At 39.9% G+C, this 22,143-nt stretch overlaps 1 protein-coding gene across 1 annotated transcript in view; it reads left to right on the plus strand.

The window, feature by feature from the left end:
- The first annotated feature begins 689 nt into the window (after window positions 1–689).
- The window catches only part of CFAP54 (cilia and flagella associated protein 54), a 214,072-nt gene continuing 192,618 nt past the window's right edge, over window positions 690–22,143 (plus strand). Inside the window, exons 1-5 of the mRNA XM_016221795.2 lie at window positions 690–1,006; window positions 7,337–7,442; window positions 9,870–10,013; window positions 13,490–13,661; window positions 17,358–17,416. Of these exons, the coding sequence (XP_016077281.2) occupies window positions 690–1,006; window positions 7,337–7,442; window positions 9,870–10,013; window positions 13,490–13,661; window positions 17,358–17,416 (798 nt within the window). The remainder of the gene's footprint in view (window positions 1,007–7,336; window positions 7,443–9,869; window positions 10,014–13,489; window positions 13,662–17,357; window positions 17,417–22,143) is intronic.

Raw genomic sequence — 22,143 nt, forward strand, 5'->3', positions numbered from 1 at the left:
CATCATTCCCACAGTTACAGACCTCAAGATACACAAACAGAGGAAAGAGCTGGACCAGTTGCATGTACTTGACTTTTCAATTGCTTGTCAGATATTTTTAAAATTTCAAATTGATTGATAAGCTTAGTGTTTCGGAGATAGTCAATATAGCCTATTCATTTTGAGCATCGGCTTTGAAGTCAGAAGGCTAAGACCTGGTCCCTGATCCTATGATTTACTCCGACCTTGGTCAAATGACTAAACCTCTGTAAACTTTGGTTTCTTAAACTATGAAACGGAGATACTAATAATATCCTAAGTTATGAAGCTGTTCTAATGACTAAATGAGATTATATTTCAAATGCTTAGAACAACGCCTGGTATATATTAGTGATGATGATCATCATTCTTAAGTGCTTTAAATAAATTAAAAAAAAAGGTATAGTTTGAATCTGATTGTAAGTCTGGCTCTCCTATTCGCTCGCTCTCTGTCCCGAACCTTCTGTCTTTCTCATTAATGAAAAAAAGGGGGGGGGGACCGCCAACCGCCTTAGGAGCACTCTTCCTTCCCGGACCCGGGGTCTTTCTTCCTTTGCCCTCCAGGGGCCGCTGTGTTTCCCCGAAAACGCGTTGGACGCCCGGTTGCCGCGAGACCGTCGCCAGGCAACCGCGTGTGTGGACGCTCTCGGCGCGGCCGGGGTCTCGCCAACATGGCGGCGCACCGCTCCTCCAGGACCTCGGACGCGTCTTCGTCGTTGGGCGCTCAGGCAGGCCCGCCCCTGCTCCTCACCTCCACCACCGTCTCCAAGTCGACCCTGGAGTCGAAGGCGAGCTCTCTGAACTCGCTGCCTCGCTCCACCTGCGGCGAAGACTCGCTGCCCCTCGCCGTGTTTTATGGGCCGCTGGACGCTAGAAACCCGCTGCTGGCCTCCTGCGAGAAGGAGATACAGGAGCTGCTGGGCTTCATGAAGAGAAAGAAGGCCGTGGCGACCACGGAGGAGCTCAAGCACGAGCTCCGCCGGCGAGGGTGAGCGGGGGCGGGGCGGGGGCCGAGGCCGAGGCGCGGGTGAGCGCGGCGCCCCGCGGGACCCGGCCCGAGGCCCTGGAGAGGCGGGCGCAGCTCAAGAAGCGGGGTCGCGTCGCCTTCCCAGCCCTTAATTCCATCTTTACTTCCCGCTCGGGTCCCGAGGGAAGCACCGCGGCGCCCCCTGCGCCCCGGCGCCGAGCGAGTCCCGCGGCTGCTCCGCGCGCCCGGCCGAGGCTCGCGCCGGGGGCTTCGCAGGCTCCCGAGCTGCGGGCGCAGTTTCCTGCACCGAGAAAAAAGGAGTCGCTTTGAGGGTGGCTTAGGCTCTGGAAAAAGTTCTCGATGCCATGAAGTATGCCATTCTGTGCACCTGTGCCTTTCATTCCTCGTTTTATATTCTCATCAGGATCAACGGGGACGTGTTCTCGATTTTGGGACTGATTTTGCACATCTGTTTGCCTTTTGCGAGGCTCTGTCACCCTGCTATCAGTTCGAACTGCAGAGGTTTCTCGTCCGTTTACGTAACTGTCTTCCCCGCCCCCCAAATACCGTGCAAACTGAGCAACTATAAATCTAGACAAGTGGCGGAGAATGCCAACGCAGTGACTAGTTTCAACTGATCTTTCTGTTTCTGCATTTAAGAGGAAGACATAGTTATAACTTGTATCTATTATTCTTTCATGCATTTAGCTATTTATTGAGCACCTACTATATATATAATATCAGGTACCATACTAGGAAAACATCAAGTTAACAAAAGATACACACATTTGTATCCCCATGGAGCACACATTTTTATGGCTCCTAAACAAATGTGCAAGGAAATTATTTCACAGGGAGGTCAGCAGTGGGGAGAAAATGAGAGCAGGTAGCGGGGGTGGAGGGGGTGGGATGACTGTTGCAATTTAGAATGGGGTAATGGGGGGATGGTCGGGGAAAGTCAGGAAAGGTGGCCTTTGAGAAAGACGAGCAGATACGGTAGCAAGTGATGAGGATTTCTGTAGAAAGAGTTGGTCAGACGGAGAATGGCAAGTGTGACGGTCCCTGGGTGGGGTTGTGGCTGCGGGAAGGACTGGTTCCCGGCAGGAGCGAGGGAAATCATGAGTTTAGTTTTCAGATATGTTAGGATTGAGATGTAATTTGACAGTCAGGCCGAGCCATTATGTAGGTAGTTGAATCTGCAGGTCAGAGAAGACATGCATCTGGGATTTGTCAGCATATCGATGATATTTAAATCATGGTACCAGACGGACTAGCTAAGGGAGTACGTTTAGACGGAGAAGAGGCAAGTCCAAGGACTGAACCTGGGATGCTTGAATGTTGACGATGGGAGGTGGGGGTGGGGGTGTAAAAAAAAACCCAAAAAACTGGCAGAGATTTAAAAGAGCAGCCAATGAGATAGGAGGAAATCACTGAGCGTGGGGCGTACTGGAAGCCAGGTAGAGAAAGTGTTTCAAGGAGGAAGGAATGATTGAGTAACTGTGGCAAATCCTGATGATGGGCGGAGTAAGATGAGAACCGAGAATTGACCAAGGAGAGCACATTGCATATCTAAGCGATATATGTTTGTATTTAACATATTTCCTCGTTTGTGCCTTAGCTAGAACTTTATCTTCCCGTCTCCACTGCCAACATTCCAGTTCAAGACACCACCATCTCAGATTTTCCTGGTAGCTACTTGATGCTCAGATGTATCCTTCACATAGCAGTCAGGGTGACCTTCATAAATCAATCACCCACTGCCCTCTCTAAAGATTTTTTATTGCTCTCCATTGCTTTTTAGAATAAAATTAAGACTTCGTCTGAGGATCTGGCCTTGTCTGCCTGTCTCATCTCAGCTCATCCTTCACTGTTCTCTCAGGGCTTTCCAGGGAAACAGATTCTACTGTTTCTCACCCCAGGGAGTTAATATTTGCTGCCTCCTATGTCTGAAATATTCTTTCTTTAGCTTTTCAGATATTTGGTTGCTTCTCTTCTTTCAAGTCTTAGCTCAGTTGTTACCTCCTTAGAGTGACCTTTCATACCTGATGCAGGTTTGCCTATCCGTTTATATTTTTTGTTTATTTGTAGTGATGTTTGCTGTCTGTCTTCACCATTAGAATGTAAGCTCCTTGTGAGCTTTTGGATGAGGCCTCTCTTTTCCATTGCTCTATCTCCAGCACGTAGCCTGATGGTTGGGACGTAGTAAACATTCAGTGAATATTTGGTATTGAAAGAGTTTAAGGTTTATTGTCCTTGCATCTCAATAATTGTTAATATTATATATGGGAAAGTAGACCTGGATCAGTCAGTAAGTACAGTATCTGTTCCATCTTTCTTTGAAAAGACTGTTAGACAATCACAAATGTTAAGGATTGACATGGACCTTAGCAATCTAACCTCTCGTACAATTTAGGTATTTAGTTTTTTGTGCAACAGTTTTTATTGAGTGCCTACTATGTGGCAGGTACTGCCCTAGTCATGAGTTACACGGTTGTGAACAAAATAGATATGGTAATCTGTGCTGTTGGAGTTTACCGTCTAGAGAGGGAGATAGGCTTTCAATGACTCATTAAGTCAACACAGAAACAAGTGTGACATAGGAAGAAGTTACCAAGCACTTATATGTGCCAGGCATTATACTAGGTGCCGGGGATACAGCAGTGAACTGGACAAAAATCCCTGCCCTTTTGGTGCTTATATTCTAGAGGAGGAAATAGACAATAAACATATTAAATAAATACATTTTATGGTGACCTAGAGAGTGATAAATGCTAAGGAGAAAAATGAAGAGAGGAAGGGTTATAGAATGGGAGACAGGAGGTTGTCATTTTTCAATAAGGTGGTCAGAGTAGATGACCCTTGGGCAGAGGCTTAAAAAGAACACAGCAGGGATATTTCAAATGAGTAGTGAGGACTGTGACATTAAGCTGCGATTAGAGGGATGCCTGGCAGTTGACCAGGCAAGGAGAGACAATAAATAGAACAAGCACGTGGGAAGGTTTTGGCAGGAAAGAGTCAGGGACTTTGGAAGAATGGACAGAAGCCCATTTAGCATAGCTTACTGAGTGTGGGTGCAGTGGTGTGAGATGAGATTAGAGGAGTAGGTAGGGCTTTGGAAGGTTTTAGAGGCCATTGATAGAGCTTGGGTAGTTTTTGGCTATGTATTACCAGTATGCGATTTTGTTTTAAAATATTATTTTGGTGATCTTGTTCAAATGGAGCAAGCATGACAAGGTGGAGACCAGCTAGGAATACAGGAGGTAGGATTTGCTTTTATAACATTCGACAGATGGTTATTTTTTAAAATCAAAACTTGTTTCCTTTTACAACTGTAAGAACCTCCATAAGCATAAAAATTCATAGTACTTAAAATGTAGATTTTGATCATACCTGCAATGTCATTAAATTTAGAGTGTGGTTAATTTTTAAAAGGTATGCTTTTGTTCTAAACACATAAAATTTAGATACTCTGTTTATATAGTTATGATTTTCTATTTTGGAAAATTATAAATACCCAGTAGCAGCTATAATGAATCAGCAATCCAGACAATGTTAACGATCTTTTCTTAAATGATGTACATTATAGTTTCCTTGTTTAATCGTTATGTAAGCCATTCCCAGTGAGGCATCTTAACTTTATCTTAGGGTTCACTTTTCTTATTATGTAACCTTGATTGATTTAACAAGGCTGGTATTTTTCTTTTATGAGTAACAGACCTAGCCATCATTATGTCACTCTTAAAGTTTGGAAGAATTAGCTCTCTCATCTTCATAATTTAAGAATTTTAGCAAGACTGATTAATTTTTTTGGATTCATTATATTTATTCTAATACTGTAGTATTTCATGAAGCATCAAATGAAACTGAAAACGATAAAGCAAACACAAGCCCGAAAAACTTCCTCCTTTCTAAACATCTATGGTAGGTGTGGGGAACCTTTTTTCTGCCAAGGGCCATTTGGATATTTATAACATCAGTCAAGGGCCATACAAAACTATCAACTTAAAAATTGGCCTGCTATATTTGGTCAAACATGTAATTAACGCACCCCTAATGTGATGGCTAGAACTGCTTCTCTTTGGCAGGGCCAGACCAAATGATTTCTTGGGCTGTATATGGCCTGTGGGCTCGATGTTCCCCTATTCATTCATTCATTCATTTATTCTTTCAACAAATATTTATTTTATTTTTTTATATGTTTTAACTGATTTTAGAGAGAGAGGAAGGGAGAGGGATAGAGAAATAGAAACATCGATCAGCTGCCTCCTGAACACCCCCTACTAGGGATCCAGTCTGCCACTTGGGCATGTGCCCTGACTAGGAATCGAACTAGTGACCTCTTGGTTCTTGGGTAAGTGCTCAACTACTGAGCCATGCTGGCCAGGCTCAACAAATATTTATCACATACCTACGTATACTAGATATTCACTATTTTTGGAGCTTGACAATGAATGATAATATAGTTGAGGTTCTTGCTTTCAATAAACATAGTCAACTGATTTTTGAGAAAGGAGCAAAGGCAATACAATGGAGTAAAGATGCTGTAGTCACTTCAATAAATGGTACTGGATTAACTGGATATCCACGTGTAAAACAATGAATCTAGACATAGGCCTTATACTTTTCCCAGAAATTAACTTAAAATGTATCACAAACCTAAAGTAAAACACAATGCTGTAAAGCTCCTAGAAGATAACATAGGAGAAATCTAGATGATTGTGGGTAAGTGCTTTTTTTTTTTTTTTAAATATATCTTTATTGATTTCAGAGAGAGGAAAGGAGAGGGGGAGAGAGAGAAACATCAATGATGAGAGAGTCATTGATCGGCTGCCTCCTGCACGCCCCCGACTGGGGATGGAGCCCTCAACCCGGGCATTTGCCCTGACTGGGAATCGAACCCGATCACCTGGATCCTAGGTCGATACTTAACCACTGAGCCATGCCCGGCTGGGCTCAGTGCTTTTCTATATAACATCAAAGGCACAATCCGTGAAAGAAAGAACTGATAAGCTGGACTTCATTAAAATTCACAATTTCTGCTCTTTGAAAGTCATTGTCAAAAGAATGAAAACCAAGCCCCAGATTGGGAGAAAATAGTTTCAAAAGACATATCTTATAAAAGCACTGTTATCCAAACTATACAAAGAACCCATAATACTCAACAGTAAGAAAACAACCTGATTAAAACAGTGGGCCAAAGATATTAACAGATACCTCACCGAAGAAGATACACAAATGGCAAGTAAACATATAACAAGATGCTCCACACCCTGTATCATCAGGAAGATGCAAATTAAAACAGCAATGATGTTCCACTACAGAATTATTAAAATGGCCAAAATCCAGAACACTGAAAACACCAAATGCTGGCAAGGATATGGAGCAACAGGAACTCTAATTCACTGCCAGTAAGTATAGCCACTTTGGAAGACACTGGTGGTTTTTCTTTTTTACGAAACTAAACATAGTCTGGTAAATTGTTCTTCTTGGTATTTGCCCAAAGGAGTTGAAAACTTACATTTGTACACAAGTCTGTACATGGATGTTTATAGCAGCTTTACTCAAATGGACAAAACTTGGAAGCAAATAAGATGTCTGTCAGTAAGTGAAAGGATAAATAAACTGTGAGATATCCAGACAATGAAATCTTATTCAGTGCTAAAAGGAAATGCACTATCAAGCCATGAAAAAAACCTGGAGGAATCTTAAATGCACCCTACTTAGTGGAAGAAGCCAGTCTGAAAAGGCTACATACTGCATGATTTCAACTATATGACATTTTGAAAAAAACAAAACTATGGAGACAATGGAAAGATCAGTGGTTGCCTGGGGTTGGAGGTCGGGAGGGATGAGTGTCCAGAGCGCTGAGGATTCTTAAGGCAGTGAATGGCAGTGTCATTATACATTTGTCAAAACACATAGAATGTATAACACCAAGAGTGAACTCTAATGTAAGTTACGGACACTGGGTGATATTGACGTGTTAATGTGGGTTCATCAGTTGTAACTAATGTACTACTGTGGTGGGGGATGTGCATAATGGGGGAGGCCGTGCACATGTGGGGGTACGGGGTATATGGGGAATCTATACCCTCTCAATTTTTCCGTGAACCTAAAACTGCTCTAAAAAAAGGCTATTTTTAAAAAGGCTATTTATAAAAAGCTTCGATCAGTGCTTGACACAAAAAAGCAATGATTTTAACTGTAGTTATAATTTACTAATTATTAGACATTAACAATAAGGCACATTGGAAAGACTTAGCACAAGATAACTTTTTAAGGATTGCTTGCTAATTAATTGAGCTTTCCTACTGACTTTGAGGATATCATTTTATTTTATGATTTTTACAGTGCCGTGGCTTTGTTTAATATCTGGACCAAATACGCACACCGACTGCCAGCTGACTATTACGATGAAAAGCTTCTGAAGGTTGGAGACAGCCTTTGTGAAATGAAAGTAAGTGCCTACGGAGTAAAAAGAACCTAAGTGAAACTCATTTGGCTAATTATATTATTGTTGGGCTTGGTACCATTCATGTTTTGTGTTTTAATTTTGTAGTTGAGATTTTCTAGAGGTGAGAGATTCCCGAATAGAAAGACAGCTGGCTGGGGATGGCTAGGTGCGCAGCCCCTAGCTAACGGAGGGTGTGGTCGCCCCCAACAGGAAATGCTGAGTCATCATGTTCCTACCTCACACAAAGGAGCCCGGCGCTTCCTGTTGTTTTTCACATGGTTGGCCAACCCAGCAGACAGCTCTCATGGCTTCTGGCCTTGCTGCTGCGTTGCCTGCTTCCCAGTGCCCTGTTTTAATGACTTTCAACAACTCATTAATATTTTGCCGAATATAAATATAGCAGTCATTCCACACATGCCCTGTTTCTTGCTCAGCATTGTATTCCAAACTGAGTTTGCCCCTGTTTCTAGTTCCATATCAATGCCCAGGTCTTAGATAGCTGTGGGCTCATGGACTTGCCAAGACTCCCCCCCCCCCCCCCCCACAGGCTGAGTTTTCTGTTAATGATAATGTAAGTTTTCCCCTTAAGTTCTGGCATAGGGCCAAATTATTCCAAGTTAAATACAAGTGTTTGGCACCTAGGATCCTTGGACCAAGATTTATTTTATCCAGAGTGATTTTAGGCCAGACATGGGCCATGTACAGTGTCTCCTCAGTCTTCAGTTTCTCAGTGTCTCTTTCCCCCTATATTTCTATTTTCCGGACTTGAACCCTTCTGGTTTGGGAGAAAAGTTTACGAAATAGAGGATAAGATTAGAAGGAAGTTTCATAAGGAAGAACTAAGATCTGTTTTCTGTTGTCAAAATTAGAGAATCACCATTGGACCAGGATTCTTAGAAACTTGAAAATACAGAGTTTGGAAAACTGGTGGGGTGGGGTGATGAGATCCAACTTGTAAGCTATATTTATGTGAAGTGGAATAATAGTTTTGACAAGAATTAGAAGCGTGCTCCCTCTCCATTTTTATGCTTCTCCTCAATGTAAGAAGCTGGTGATACTCAGCACAGTTGGAGGTTTGTTTGAGGAGTATCCAGTGGGTGGAGTGGATATTGGTGGAAGGAGGAGGAAGGAACACGTTAGAAGTTGATAAAGTAAGTGGATGATGGGTAGGGACTGAGGATTCAGAATATTTCAGATAGAGAGGCCCAGATAGGATATTTTAAAATGTGCTTAAAAGACCAAAGAAAATGTTTTAAGTACTTTTTACTGTTAGGAAAGTGGGCTGATAGAAGTATTTATAATTCTGAAAATGAACTTGACTCGTTACCTTGTTTCTAGAATCTCTTTATTTTTATTTTAGTTACAGTAAAGATCATTTTGTTAGAATACTCTTGTTTTGAACCTAGATTTGAATTCATTATATGAATCAAATTAGAACAGAAAAGAATCAGAAATAATTAGTGAACAGTAACAAACAAGTCAGTAGAAATAGAAACAAAACAGCACTGGACAGCGGATGCCTCCAAGGGGCTAGGTAACCTGAAAGGCAGGTCACACCCAGGGCAGCTGCCTTTCCCGGAGACAGCTCCGGGCAGGGAGCTGGGTAAGGGCTGCAGCGGACGCATTCCCGAGCCCTAGCATGCCCATGGCCTGAGACTCTCCAGGTCCACGGCGCCTTGTGGGCTACAGAGATGAGGCATCTGATTTTGTCATGGGAATGTAAGCATGGATTGGAGCTAACAGAATCGTAACTAACAATAGCTCTGACTTTTTTGGCTTGTCCTGATGTGGCTTCAGAGACTGTTGACAGATAAGAGATTGAGCCAGCTCATCTGGGTTTCTCTCTCCTTTCCTTCCCTTCCCTCCCATTCTCGAGTCTTCCTTTTTCCTTTCTTCTTTGTTTCTCCTTCTTTCTCTCTCCCTCCTTCCCTTCCTTTCTTCCTCCTCTCGGTTTCTCACCTCCTTCTCCCCCCTCCTCATCTCCTTATTTCCTTCTTTTATGGAGCTTAGGAGGTATCAGGGAAGCAAGGCTAGTTACACAGCTCATCTACCTCTCTGAGGGGATGGGTTACCATCACGGCGATACTGAATTTTTTGGATATTCTCATCTTTAAGATTGTGATGGTTTTATCTCACAATAGGCTTGTTGTGAGGAGTATTAAATGAAATAATGCGCATGAATCGCCTAGCACGGTGTCTGTCAAATAATATGTGTTTGGAAAAGATAGTGATAATGGTAGTAATAATGTACTGGTGGTAGTAATAGTAATAATCAAGATTGATACTATTAAGAATAATATAAATAGCTAATTTTAATAATGACAGTTTAATAATTCAGTATCAATACACTTTAATAATTTAATAGTTATTAAACATTTAGTAAGCAAAATGATATTTTTAAATGTTCATCAAGTGCTCTTTTTATTTTAGGAATATAAATTGGCCCTTTTGCAGTGTTACGGAAGATATCTTCAGCAGTTCAATATCAACTTTGATGAGAATAAAGTAGATATACATCAATTCAAAACTGTCTTTTTTCCAAAAGGCATTGGAGACAAAACCGCTGCACACACAGTAAGATGAAAGCAGCTAAAATAGCTACAATTTATGATTAGCTGTGCAATATATCCTTTTGTGGACAGCTTCTAAATGTCCTTCCTGTGCTTAGCATAGCATTTACTTGCGTGCTACAAGTTGCTTAATAAATGTTTCCAGTAATGGATAAGAATGTGCACTTCTTAAACTTTGTAAAGATGCTTTGGAGATTGTATCACTATAATCACTCGTTCACCCAGAAGACGGTTATTATTATAATAACTAATATCTGTAGAGTGCTTTTAGTCTACAAACTAAAGACATTTGATCCTCACATTAACTTTGTGAGTTAGATATTATTATTATTATTTTACAAAAGAGAAAAAGGAAGCTAATCACACAGTGTAACTAGTGGCTCTGGAGCTTAAACACCGATCTTCTGATGTAAAATTTTATGCTTTATTTCTGGTCCATCAGCATCGTTATGTTAATTGCTACTATTGATTCACTTGTTGAACAGTCACCATGCACTAGGCTCTTCCATGTGCACTATATGATAGTCATCTTGCAGCTTCATTAGAGTCTCAAAAGGTGGATACTATTATTCCTTTTTTACAGATGAGGAAACTGAGGCTATTAGAAACTAAGAAACCAGCCCACTTAGGGCAATGGGCAGAGTCGGTGTTTGAACCCTAATCAGTCTTACTCCAAAGCTATGTTATTCTAAACTCGATTATTCAAGGCCTTGGAAACATGTGGTTTAATAAGCAGAAAATCTCAAAGCATGTTTGGGGCCACGTTGAGCAGTTCGGTTTTGGCTATATCATAGGTGTATGAATGGGAATACTGGGCAATATAAGTTGGTACCCCATTGGGGAGAGTACTGAATGAAAAGCTTAGGAGTCTGGACTTTTAAGGCTCCTCCTATCCCATTCTGGTCCAGGCCCCCATCTCTCTCTCATACTATTGCATTATCCTGCTTTCACCCGGCCTCCCTGGCTTAGCACCAGTATGCTGGTGAGCTCCACTGTCTGCAAAGCTTAGATATCTGTGTGGCTCATCCCTTACATCAGATCTCCTGCACTCCCTACTTTATTTTTCTCTTTATCACTTATTGTCACCAGCTACATTTTGATTTCTTTATTTTTTTAAATTTACTGTCTCCCATTCTAGAATGTGAGCTTTACAAGAACAGGGACTGCTCTAACCTCTAATCTATAGTGGCTAGAACAGTGCCCGACATGTAATAGATCCTCAGTAAAGCTTTATTGAATGGCTGAATAGATGAAGTGATACAGTCAGAATTATTAATCTAGAAGTACTACACAGAATAGATTAGAAGGGAAAAGACTGGAGGCAGAAGGCAAAGCAATGAAGACAATAAGAGTATACCAGCAGGATTGCTGTGATGGGTGCAAATAGATGTGAAGAATTTGTTTTTTTAAGCTAAGTCTGAGGTTCTGACATGACACTGGCACCCCTCAGTTCTCAACAAATAGGTGTAAAATTAGTAAGATTGAAAACTTAGTCTAGTAGGAACTTGACAACACAGAACTAGAGGTCTTGAGAAGTTTTGTTAGAGAAATAGATTTTGGATTTAAATGCATAAAGATCATAAATGAAGTAGTAATAATGAACAGCCTACTGTCAAAATATTAACAGTAAAGTTTTGTGTAAATGTACTTAATCATGTATTTAATATTTAATGGTCCCCTTTGTATGTACTATAGGGAGGCATTATGGCAGAGTAGGTATGAATTTGGTCTGCAGAGCCACCCTGCCTGGGTTCAAAGAGCTGCTGTGCCACTGCCCAACAGTGGGACCTTATAATTTCTTTGTGCCTCAGTTTCCTCATCTGTAAAACGGAAGTAATAATAAGACCTACCTCCTAGTGTTGTTTTGAGATTGCTGAGATAATAAAAGACTTAGAATAGGGCCTGATGCTCAAAAAAATGTTGGTATCCTTATCTGCTTCTAAAAGAAAGATCACTTAGAAGATAATGATTATTCTGACATATGGATACATTCAACAAATACATTCTATGATACCAACTGCCCGGTGGCTGGAAAGTATCCAGGCAGGAAATCTATGTGGTAGACAAGGCCCGTTTGTATTACTAAGGGTCTCCACCCCCATAGCTTTAACAATACTCATCAGTACTCTAGCCAGAATCTCCTTTCTGAACTCCACATCTCTCCAGGTATGTCTCAGACATCTCAGCTTGACCTACCCCAAGCAGAACTTGTCGTCTGTCCATAATTGCCTCCAGCCAGTCGCCCAAGCGGGAAATCATTGCAGACCGCCTCCTCTCCCTTATCTCCGGCATCTAATTGGCCACTAAATCCCATTGACTCACACAAGGCTTAAGTCTTTCCTTTCCCTTCATCCCCGATTCCAGGGCCCTGTTTCATCACCCTGGTATGTCTGGACTGCCTCGGAGGCCTCTGATCTCTCCCAGCCTCCCTGCATGTAGCTTTGTGCCCTTCCTTCTGCTTCTTATCTTTCACACTTTTGTCATAATTAATTTCTGATGTGTAAATCAAATTATTTTACTCCTCTGTCCTCTGACTTTGCTCTTTGGCTAACGTTCATGTTCCTTGGAATGACTTGGAACACTCTTCATGTTCTGACCATGAGCCACCTCTGTAACCTAACCTCTTTATCTTAAGCCTTCTTACCCAACCTTACAAAGGACTTTTTTCAATCCAGTGACCACAGAAACTGCCTTAAGCATTCCTAACATTGCTTGTGCCTGGAATTCTTTTCCTTCTGCCAAGAGCAGGGGCCGGGTCTTCCTCAAATATTGCTTAGCAGAGTGTGGCATGTTGAGGTGCTCAATAAACATTTGCCGAGAATCAGTTGTGTAAATGGTAATAATTATGTCTGAATTAATAAGTTAAAATGCTATTGGGTGAATTTCTAAAAATTGACTCAATTCCACATTCTTGGAAATAGGATTTTGTACTTTTTTTTTTGCTTTTGAAATTCTTTGATTAAGGAAAGGTAATCTTAATTAAGTGGATGCTTCGAAGAAACCTGTCTTTCTATGTCTTAATTTGTTGGGGATGCTACAACAAAATTCATAGACTTATGGCTTAAACAACAAACATTTATTTCTTACTTTCTGAAAGCAGGGATGTCTCAGATCAAGGTGCTGGAAAATTTGGTGTCTGGTGGGAGCTTGCTTTCTGGTTCATAGACGGCTGTGTTTTGTTGTGTCCTCAGATGGCAGAAGGCAGGAGGGAGCACTCTGGGATCTCCTTTATAAGGGACTAATCCCATTCATGAGGGCACTACTCTCATGACCTAATTACGTCCCAAGAACCCCACCTTCTGATACCATCACATTGGGGCTAGGTTTCAACATAAGAATTTTGGAGGGACACTATACTAATCTATTAAATTAATTCAAGCACAGTTGTTTCCATTTTAGTTTTTTATGTTTTAAGAAAAGCTTTTCTAAGTTGCATAAGCTTTATTTATATTCATATTTATATTTTTCCATGTGTTTCAGTTTCATGCTTTAAATGGCAAAAATATTTGCAGCTACCAGCTGGTCTGTAACAGTGACATGAACCTGCAGAATAAAGAATCTGTGCTCCAGTGTCTGCAGATTTTGTCCTCCTTACGGCTCATCATGCAGGTGGCGTTGCCACAGGAGGACCTTTGCTGGATTATCTTCAATGGTATGTATTTTATTTCCCCCCCAGATCTCTCAGAAAGTTATTTGAAGTTTGGTGTTAGCTTGATTACCTTGTGATTTAAAACATGTTTATTTCATAGTAGGATGATTGTGGTTTTTTGCACTTTTTTTACATCTTACTTTGTCCTCATAAGCAGGAACTTACAAAGCATGCCTGTGAGTTTTCTGTTCAAGGAAGGGTTAGAGCCTGTGGGGCTAATCAGTATCAGGTATATGGAAAGCAGGGCCCACAGTTAATAAGTAAATATAAGTGGCGAAGAAGCAAAGAACCACTGCAGGTTAGATGGGTTCTAAGCATCATCTATTTATTGGTCCTCTCCTCAGACACTTTGGCCACTGGCTGGCTTTCTGCATATCAACCTTTTTCTCCGCCTTGGTTTTGAGTAAGGAGCTTTTGTGTGTGTATAGTATATTTATATTGTATAGATACACATACATATATATATATACACACAGACATATATATATTGTATATATATCATGAAATACTATCTTTCAAAATGTAGCATTTATTTTTCACTTCAGAGAGTTGCAGCTTAAACTCAATTTCTTTTTAAAGTTACAATGAAAAGATGCAATGAGTCATTTGCTATTGTTCTCTGGATAATATATTCTCAAAAGGAAAATATTGACAGTGTGTTCTTTGTGTGTGAGAGCAGGACAAAATAACTCAAAAGAGAACAGATTGGATTTTCTGTGCAATTGGATCATCTATGGCAATTGAAATGCATTTCCTAGCCTTTTCCTTCCTCACCCTCCCCAAATAATTTTTTGATAATTTGATTGAAAATTACATTTTTTGCCAGAGATGAGGCTAACTTTGGAAGAAAATTTTTAAATCCAGTGATTATCAAGCTTTTGTGCGTGATCATCCTCAAGAGGATCTGTTTCCCAGAGTTTCCCAACTCTCCACCTGAGTTGGTCATGGGTCTTGGCAGGGACTGAGCAAGAAGCAGTGACAGGTCCTTGGGTTGAGTCTTGCAGCTGGGCCTTGCTTAAGTGGTGAAATGACACAGCCTGACCCCCCAGCTGCTGTCCTTTTAAGATTACACACAAAAATTTCAGTAATCTTGGAAAAAAAGAATAAACAATTTCTGTATCTTCTACAGCCTTTCCTTGGTGTGTGCTTTTTCTTTATACATGTAGTATCATGCTTGAGATTTTCCTCTTTTTCCTAAATATGTTTCTGCTCAATACTATGGTTTTAGAATCTAGCCATATTCCTGTGTGTAAATCTACTTTGTTAACTCTGACTACTGACTTGTATTCTGTAGGCAGGTGTATGCTCCTAGGTGTAGAACCTGGTTTGCCTTACTTCTATAACTACACAAATAACCCTGCACAGAATATGCTTGCACAGGTCCTTTTATAGACCTGAGTGCGAGCTTTCTGGGATCTATGCCCAGGAGTGGGATGGCTGGGTTGTGGGAAATACACATAGTTTTACTAACCCGTGTCCCTGTTTTAATTAATTCATCCACAGCATATTGCCAGGCATTGTTCTAGGTGCTAGGGACACAGGAGTGGGCAACAGATGAAAACTCTCTTCTTACAGTTACGCTCTGCTCCAGGGAGATGATAAACAAAATGAAACTAAGTGGTCAGGCAGATGGTTCTATGGAGAAAAATAGAGCTGAGGAGGGGACAGCGAGAGCCAGACCTGGACCCGGGCGGGGCTGCGATTTTAAATAGAATGGTCAGGGAAGTCCTCAGTGAGATGATGTTTGAGCGAAGACCTGAATGAAGCGTCGGAATATTTGGGGAAAGGGCGTTCCACCTGGAGGATTAGCAAATGCAAAGGTTCTGTAGTTTTAAAACTTTGGGTTTTAAGTAATCAAAACTAATTGATACAATTTATCAAAATACATTTATCCTTTCCAGTTAGAGTGAACACTCATTTTCATTACTTTTAATTGATTATTATACACATAGACACCCTTCCTTTCTTAAGATGTGTAACCAACCTTGGTTCTCTCATAAAACCTACCTGGGTGTATGAATATTCCATAGCACCTTGCTTCTCAATTAACCTGAACCCAACTAATTTAAACCCTCAAATAGATTATTTTGGTGATGACCGTCTTGGATGAAAAGGAGTCAAATGGTAAGACAAAAAACTCACATTAGGGATTTGGTCAAAACTGAAACAAAACAAACTTCCAGAGATATCCTGAGGTGGTTAAGAGTCAGCCTATGCTGCATTCTATAGCAGCACTCTCTCCGTCACGCTCCGGCAGTGGGAATTTGTGAGTCACGCTAAGATCATGAGCCATCAAAGAAGGGTTCAGTTTTAGTCAGGATGCACGAGGGCTGGAAGGTTAGAGGCACATTTTGGAATACAGAGGGTCCTTGTCATTCTTTTTGTCAGTCTCCTGAGGCCTCCCGAAATCCCCAGTTCCTGTTACTGACATGTTTATACAGGCTCCTGGCTTACACCTGAATCACATGTTTTGTGGAGAGGCATGCGTTTCCTGTGGATATCCTTCCTTGGTGACTTTTTTTTTAAACAAAGAAACACAGTTTAATTTTAAGATTAAAAATAGAGATGGACAAAACCAAGTTGAAATAAGATTGCCCGGCTCGAGCCGTTACCAGCCAAATGGCTTCTTCCCCAGGGGTATCGTACGTGACATAATTAACTCCGTGTCCCGGGAGCAGTCACAGTAAGAATGCCGAGTCCTTGAGTGTTAAGGACCGAAGTTCACGGTGCTGTATGTGTTTAAGACTTTATTCAATATTTTTGTCACTGATTATGCAATTAATATTTGTTATGCTTACAGCTATATTTTAATCAAGTGATGTGTGTCTTGGAGCAGATGCTGTCTTCTCAGAAGCTTCACGTTTAAATGTGAACACGGGATTCATAATTGTTGAATTTTGGTGGTTATGAATTTTAGAACAGTTATTTTATAGGAAATATTTAGAGTACTTGCATTAAAATCAAATGCCTTTTTAAGGCATGTTACCATCTTTTGGTTATGTTTATAGCATGATAATGTCCTTTGTATATCTAGAGAGACATGCTGACATGCTTCCCCCTCCCCTCAGTCCTGCCACCAGCCTTCTATCCTCATTTAATCTATGGCCTGACCAAAAAATCCTACTTGAATGATGTTAAATAGGAGTTGAAAATGCTCTTCTTTATTAGAGTGCTCAGAGGACATACCTTAATAATAGTATAAATATTATATGAGACTGCAAATGAATATAATGCAACCTATTATGTGTTATGATTTTAAAATTATTATGAGTTTCCATGTTGAGTACTGTGCCATGCTGATTAAATATGTATTTTAATCTTATTTCGAAATAAATCTTTAATTTTTCAACCATAAGGAAATCATGGGAACCAATAACATTTTATGTAAATTACTAAAACCACAGGGTACATAAATTATGCTATAAAATATTCTTTTGTTCAATATATTTCAAAACTTAAACTGCTTTTATAATGAGGCTAAAAGACTCCTGTGTCAACCTATTTAAAATATGGTCATATTAGTTCTTTTAATGATTTGGTTACAAAACAAATTATAATGGTTATAATTCTCGAACCATTATCAGACTTTCTCACGAGATTGCTTATTTTGAGAACTACAGACTTAAACCACAGGAATTGGCATATAAAACTTTCCTCATTTGACTGTAAAACATGTTAATGATCCTTTTTTCTATCTAGGTACCGTTTACATTTACACCATTTGCAGAAAACTGATGATTATAGGCCAGTCTTCCAAGGTATGAAATTTACCAACAAAATATCTTCCCCTGTATTTCTTATTTTTCTGCAGACTTGTGTTGGCATTGAATGCTAAACAAAGAAAATTTAGTGAATTACATAACAAAATTTAGTGAAAATATATTATAGGTTTACTATTTTTAGTTTTACTTTAATATGATCGTATGTAAAATTGCAGATAATAAAGTATTAATGAAAGAAAAGCATTCTTAAAATTGATATTCTCCACTGTCCCTTGGTCTCTCAGATTAGTCATAACTTGTCAACTTGATACTGAACATCCATCTGGTAACTATATCTCCAGGCAGGGTGACCATCCATCCTGGCTTGCTCAGGACAGCCCTGGTTTATATCTGTTGTCCTGGAGTAATTATTAATAGTGCTTGCTTTCACTCTCAAAAGTGTCCTGATTTGAAGGATAAACTATGGTTATCCTATTTATGTCATATTATGGAGCTTGGACTTCATTTTGCTTGAAGAGATTGGACTTTACTTATGGCCCACATGCTAGGGAATGAGTGAGTGAATGAATGAATGTTAGTGTTCCTTAGGGTGAAAGAACATCTAAACTCCATTCCAGTCATGACCTTATTTTATAATAAGATTCCCACTCACCAGTATTCACAGCTCGAGTTTAGCTTCAGGCTTCTATTGAATTCCCTACAACGTTGGTGGCGCCTTTGTCTCTATGAGACATATTTATTCCCTGTATTCATTATTTTCTCATTGGCATGTTGGCCAAGAAGGGAGAATACACTCTCGTTGAGACCATACTCAAATTATTACCAGCATCTGCAACATAACTACTTTATTCTTTATCACACTCAAAACCTTACCCTTAACATTCTAATACTCAAGACAGAGACTTTTTTTCTTATTTTTCTCAAAACATAGCCAAGTGTCTTAAAAGTTGGCAACACTTAAGAATCAAAATGGAAGCAGAGCTGTTTGCATGCTGAGTGGGTAACAATGATGTGTGTGTTTTCTCTCTCTCTTGTTCCTCGGATCTAAAAGCTCCATCACTGACAGCAACTGGAACAGGACTGTGCCGGCTCTCTGAGTGTGAATTAAAATGAGGGGAGACTGGCCCGTGTAGAATGGAAGTTTGGCCTGCAGCCTATTCCAGTGACTCTACATTCAGTTCCAGACGATTTCCTAAAAAGCGTCTGCACACTGCTGTTGCCCTTCTGCAGCACACACCGCTGCACACACCGTCCTGGTTTGGTGTAAGCAGCGTCTGTCTGCCGGAGCTGCGGCGGGCAGAGATGTCTGTGCCAGAATTGAGCTGCTCAAGTTTATGCTTGTTAATGCCGAGAGAATTTCAATATGGTAGTCATTTTAAGATAATTTCTTATTTATACCCTACATAAGACATCTCCTCTCCCCCTCGTAGAAACTGAATTTCTCTCTGACAAAATAAGGGCTGAAGGGGTAATAGCCCTGTGGTCCCAGTCTCGTGGGATGGGAGCGAGGGGAGTGTGGGGTACAAGAATTTTGGAGTAATGGGTGGTTGTGTAGTTGGCATTTGAAGATTGAGAGGAAATTCTTTCAGTGTTTTCAATCTAATAAGTTCCAAGGAAATTAATAATTTTCACCTAGAAATTTCTAAACCTCCAGCTGGTGAGTTGATTTCCTGGGGCTGGGGGAACCAACCATGTCTGTGTCTTGGGTTTGAAGGACCCTGATTCTGTAACTGCTTTATAGTTCAACTCTCTTACAGCATGAGACAGGAGAAACAGATAGAAGATCCTCAGGGTTTTCTTGATATAACCCCAGATACTATAAACTCGTATTACTGCAAGATCCAGGCATTATTGCTACCATTTGTTATTATTATTGAATCCCTACTGTGTGTTAGTTATTGGGTGAAGGGCTTTGCATACATTATAATACTCATTATAGTCTTATGAGGTTGGCACTATCATCATCATAATTTGTTGAATGAATGCCTACCATTTATCAGGTAGGCTTCTAAGCACTTTCATATATTACCTCATTTAATCCTTATACCAACACTGAGAAAGGTGCTGTTACTGCTTTCTTCTTACAGATGAAGAAGCGGAGGCTCAGAAAGGTTAATTTGCTCAACGTCAAACATCTAGTTAGAAGTGTAGCTGAGGCCAGAGTGGGTGCCACACTGTATTACCATTAGAGTAATCCATGTCTGTTGACTAAATTTAATCTTTCATGACCCATCCTATTTTGGCTCACCTACTCAAATTGAGGAGCTGTGTGAAAGGGGTTAATATTTTTTGACATCAATCTGTATTCCTGAAGACATCCTGAAGACCAAGACTGGCTGGGGGCCCTTCCCAAATGGGAAACACCTTTGTGTTGTGGGAGATCACCAGCATAAGCTTAGGGAATGGAGGGAGGGCAGATTTCTGGAATCTCTTTTCCTAAAGACGTATTACAACTTTGCTTTCATTTATGGAGTAATCTGTAGCTGCTTCTGAGGCATTTAAAACTGTAGTATCATACTCACCAAACATTAAAGAATACAGTAGAATCTATTTATTCTAAGAAAATATTGATTTGTTTCATTTATAAAGCTTGTGGCTTGGACAATGATTGTCAAATTATTCCACATTCCATTACATAAACTTCAAATCCAAGCTTTGAAATGCTTCTGTGTTGTTTTCCTTGAAGGCTGACATAAGTGATGCTGCAGTGCCTTCCTGTGGCGGAACCGATTAATTGTGTGTGCGCTACACCGGAACCATGCTCTTCCTGAGCTCCTATAATTTGGTTTTTCTTTTTCTTTTTCTTTTTAAATGAAGAGTTAGTATAGCAGACGTTTTATTTTTTTATTTCTTGATATCTTAAATTTTTTAACAGAGGAACATTGACCAAAACACACTTTTCTGCCAACAGTGTTTTGGCCCATTAACACTCTCTCCAACCTTTGACAATCTGATGCATTAAAAACAAATGGGCTTTCATTGTTTCAATTTTCATTTTCCTGGTTGTGATGTAAGCACTTAAAATAGCTTTAAATTTCTTTTTTAATTTAATTTTTTAATTTTAATTTTTGGTAATTTATATTTAATTTTTTGATATTTTAATTTATTGTAATAAGAACACTTTATTTTTAAATTTAAATTTGGTTTTTCAAAGTTTGTTTTTTCTATGGAGAGAACAGTCCTGCTTAAATTCCATTAATATAAAAAAAATTTATTAATAGAAATAGTTCTTTCAGGGTCCAAAAAAAAAGCAGGCTACAAATTAAGAAGTAGTTTTTTGAAAATGGACTTTCATTTTAAAAATCTGAATGACAGTTTTTCAGAACCCTAACTGAGATGACAGCTATATAGCTATATATATATGTGTGTGTGTGTGCATATATATATATATATATATGTATGTATGTATATATGTGTGTGTGTGTATGTATGTATTAGAATTCCCCTTTGTCAGGGTTTTCCTGTGTAGTGGAAAGAATGCTGCTGCACTTGGGATTCTGAAGACCCGACTTCTAGCTCCAGCTTTGTCACAAGCAGCTTAGCCCCTTGGAGTCTAAAAGGTTACTTTTAAGGTCTCTCTTGGCACTAAAATCTGTAGGTGTGGAGAAAGGCAGCAGTTGCCTTTGCATGCCCTGTAAAAGGCTTGCACTTGGTCATATACGCAATGGGGAGCAACGAGCAATGGAAGTGTTTTGAGCACAAGAGCGACACAACCCCATCTGCATATTAAAAAGGTAACTGTAGTGGAGGTGAGGAGTATGTATAGGGCGGGCAGTTTATAAGAAGGGCAATGGCGAGACCAAAGGAGAGGAGGCAAGTGCAGAAGTGCCCAATAGACCGGGGAGACAGGTGAGGACCTGCTTGGTTAAGTCTAACATTTCTATGGATAAAGTTTAGAATTTGATATTCTGAGATATTTAGCTCACAGATTCTTATTTTCATCCCAGTAATATTTTTTATAACAATATGTGGAGCACATACCAAATTTCTTCTTATATTCAATCAAGTGAAAGGCAATACAATCTAATTACCCTTTGAGGTTTTGGAATGTTTTTGAAGAAAGGAAAAAGACTGAAAAAGTTAACTGCAGGATACATGTAGTCAAATAGTGTTTCCCGGTATAGGGTTTGTGGGAAAGACGTGTTCAAAAAGAATTATCAGTGGATCTGTGGGGAAAAGTCATTCAGCTAAAATAGCACAGGAGACTCTTACATCTATTCCTACAGATAGACTGATAACAATGATGACCCTTTCGCCATAATTTTGTTTCACACTGTACCTTGGGAATGATTACACTGGAAATAGATATCATTTATGGAGTGTAACCAATACCATCCTAGCACACTGTGTACATTGTCTCCCTAATAGCACTGTGCCAAAGTGCCCATTTTAAAGATGAGAAAGTTGAGGTCTGGTGAGGTAAAATGACACAGCTACTAGGTGACAAATTTGGGACTGAAATGCAGGTCTATTTGATCCCAGTCTTCAACTGTTTCTACTAAGTATCATAGCTCCCGGACTGTAAGCCTTTTCCATTTTCCCTATTCTGCTATACCAGTTTATTTTCAAAATAACACATTGGTTCCAGGCCAGCTAGTAACAATTGTATTGTAATTAGTTCCTATGCTATTGTTGACACTTGATATATATTAATAAAAATGAGCCGAGTTCATAGGACTTTAGGAGCTAAGAAGGAAGACATTCTAAAATGGTTAACTTGAGATTTCGAGTTGTCTAAATTACTATTTTACTTTTTAAATGCT

Source organism: Miniopterus natalensis, chromosome 2, assembly GCF_054644295.1.
Source record: "Miniopterus natalensis isolate mMinNat1 chromosome 2, mMinNat1.hap1, whole genome shotgun sequence".
Classification (NCBI taxonomy): Eukaryota; Metazoa; Chordata; class Mammalia; order Chiroptera; family Miniopteridae; genus Miniopterus; species Miniopterus natalensis.